Here is a 2,837-nt window from a genome sequence, read left to right on the forward strand (position 1 = left end):
ATTCTCCGGAAGTATCCTCTATTTGGGACTTACATGAGTCGGCGTCACGCTCTACTTGTGCTCTCTCTCTTCTGTCAGCTCAGTCCCAACAACAACACATCCCTGAAACTCCAAACACAACTTTCTCAATCACCCAACCAAATCACTCACCAGTAGACTTTAATCAGATGGAACGGTTATGGATCGATCCTGGCAAGACCAATCCTGCTGGATCTAGTTCATGTACCGTAAAAGGATCATCCACTGTTGATCTACTACAACTGTCATCACATCTGCAAAGAATCGAACAACAGAGGAACTTTACTGATGATGTGAAGCAAGAATATAATGAGCTTTATTTCACTGGCTCCTAACAAAAAGGTTACACACATTCTTATTCCTTTGAAACCGGTTCGAGTTTCTTGAAACAGTTCTTGACAAGGACAAGTCTTACATGGTTTGATTAGTTTTTGTGAATTTGGGGTTTGGTACGTAATTATTGGATTTGGTGAGATAAATTAGGATTAAAGGAATGAAGAATCAGATCATGTTACAAGTGTTATTGTAACTTGTAACTTGTAACTGTCCTTGTTTATTATTCACCAGTCATTCAATAATGTTCTGAAGAAAATAGATTCAGATATCTATGCCTGTTTCTTTTTTCACAGTGTTTCAGTCTTTTTATTTGTTCAGACAATTTTGTATATAGAATTGTAATGAATATTCGCTGAGAAAAAGTGAGCTTTCACTTTTGTTTTGTTCTGTAGTCTGTACACACTCACGTCATATGAGATTCTCGAATTCGAAAGTTACGATGTTGAAAGTTGCAAATCCTTGGAAAAACAACAAGTGTCCTTGATGGAATTGAGGAATAGGCAGATAGATTTTGATAGGATTAAGACAAATAAAGACCAGACATAAACGTCCAAAGGGACATAGCAAGTAACGTTACTTTCAAATCTAAGACAGACAGAAATGTAAAGTCATAAAACTAAGGCAACATCATTTTCTGCAACATGATGACATACAAAAGAAGAAAATACATTACAACAACAACACACAAGATGAGAGAAACGACTCCGTAATGTAGCTACTCGCACACGTGCATGCGTTTGTTAATTTTAGGCTTTTTCCCCCCAGGGATTTCACTTCTTCTCACCGAACCCCAAGCCCTAAAGCAAAACATTTGAGACAAAATTTTAACCATTAAAATGTTTGTATAATTTTTTGAAAGAAGACTGAGTTTGTATAGCTTACATGGATGTTGTTGCCTCCGGAAGTAATGGAAGTAGGAGAGTTGGGTATGTACTTAGCCCACTGTTTGTGACATTTTACAACTAATATTAATGAAACAATGGTTGGTATAAGTACTTTAAGTGGTAACAAAAAAGAGATATATTGTCTTACATTTTTGGCAGCAGCACTGAAAGCTTCACGATGTGGTATTTCCGGATTAGCACTTTTGATGCGTTGTATCTCATCCCTTTTATATTTAATAATAAGGAAAAGAAGAAGTAATTAGAAGAGTACATTATATATAATATTCATGCATTTGAAATTTCATATCTTGGAAGTGAAGTATATATATGTCAAAAATTAATTAACGTCATGAAGCGGTTGTAAGCTGATGGAAGTCTCTGCTTCTTCTCAGGAGCTGCAATATCAAAGATGGTTATAACTATATATATAAAGCGATTATATTTATAGAAGAAAAAGGTAGAAAAATTGTTAATCTTGTGCTTAATTACGTTTAACGACAAACGGTGGTGTGGGAGGTGGTGGCTGGTCGCTGGAGGTAGAGGAAGAGGAAGAAGAAGAGCTTCCCTTCTTATACTCGCTCCCACCAAAGCTCTGCATCTGATAAATTGAGTAAAGTAGACTTAATATAACTTTTTCATACATTGCTTTTATGCACATATATATATATATATATATAAGGAAAGCGTTATCTATATGTACCTGAAGAGTGAGGCTAACATGGCCTTGCAGAGGAGGGCTAGTGGTGAGAAACGAGAGGTTACCACAATGGCCGCATTTCACCGTTACAGTGTCAAGCATTCTCTTCAATGGTATCCCAACCTATATATGGGTGTAGATAAGGTTTACAATTATTAGCTCGAAATTTTGAAAATAATACATAGCATAAACAAAAGTATATAGCTTCACATGCATGTGATATTATCTACATATACGGGGTTCATGCAAGTAAATATATGCTTATACAACTTCTTATGTACTGTAGGTCAGTTACCGCAAGGATGGTGTTGCAGATGCTACAGCGGACGTAATAGAGATGTTCGGCTTGAGATGAAGCTTTTGAAGTCATGGTTGGTTTCTCTTCAAGGTTCATGATCTCTAACTGATGGATTGGAAAAACTGCTCTTGAGAGAGAGGCAGATGGGGAGAAAGAACAAGCAAACTTTTGGTGGAGTTAAGGTTACTATCTTATGAGTTAGGAAGGCTTGTATTTATAGAACAAACATGTTAAGATGTAAAGAGATAGAGAGATAGTCTAGAAAGTGTTGGACGTATACAGTCCATAATTGCATTTTATTATTATTTATTTTACAATGGTTACTGAATGAGTTGTGGTGTAGTAGACACGAATTTTAATGGTGAGAATAGATTATGTCTTTTCTTTGGATATATATAGAGTATATACACCATGTATCGAGTGCTCTCGTCTACGAATTCTACTATTAGCTATTCTATTATGTAATTAATCATTGTAAAGGTTTTACACAGACATAAAATTTAAACAACATGTTCGATGATTAATCTACATTTCGGCATGAGTTTTCTCGAGATCTAAAAAGAAAAACAAATAATAACTTAAATGGGTTATGGGTTTGACATGC

At 35.5% G+C, this 2,837-nt stretch overlaps 2 protein-coding genes across 3 annotated transcripts in view; one reads left to right on the forward strand and one right to left on the reverse strand.

Moving 5' to 3' along the window:
• Window positions 1-729, forward strand: part of LOC104701541 (squamosa promoter-binding-like protein 6) — a 3,602-nt gene extending 2,873 nt beyond the window's left edge. The window contains exon 5 of one of the 2 annotated variants that reach the window (XM_010417241.2): window positions 34-729. In XM_010417241.2, coding sequence (XP_010415543.1) covers window positions 34-353 — 320 coding nt within the window. In that variant the 3' untranslated portion in view covers window positions 354-729. Of the gene's footprint in view, window positions 1-11 lie in introns of both variants that reach the window. The other variant, XM_010417240.2, reaches the window with a different exon arrangement.
• LOC104701543 (protein CRABS CLAW-like) lies at window positions 839-2,436 on the reverse strand. The gene is made up of 7 exons (XM_010417245.2): window positions 2,231-2,436; window positions 1,939-2,058; window positions 1,728-1,836; window positions 1,585-1,633; window positions 1,387-1,462; window positions 1,237-1,296; window positions 839-1,151 (listed from the first exon to the last, which is right to left on the reverse strand). Exons 1-7 carry the CDS (start codon window positions 2,327-2,329, stop codon window positions 1,125-1,127), a joined length of 540 nt encoding a protein of 179 aa, XP_010415547.1. The 5' UTR covers window positions 2,330-2,436; the 3' UTR covers window positions 839-1,124.

This window comes from Camelina sativa, chromosome 7 (assembly GCF_000633955.1).
Source record: "Camelina sativa cultivar DH55 chromosome 7, Cs, whole genome shotgun sequence".
Lineage (NCBI taxonomy): Eukaryota > Viridiplantae > Streptophyta > Magnoliopsida > Brassicales > Brassicaceae > Camelina > Camelina sativa.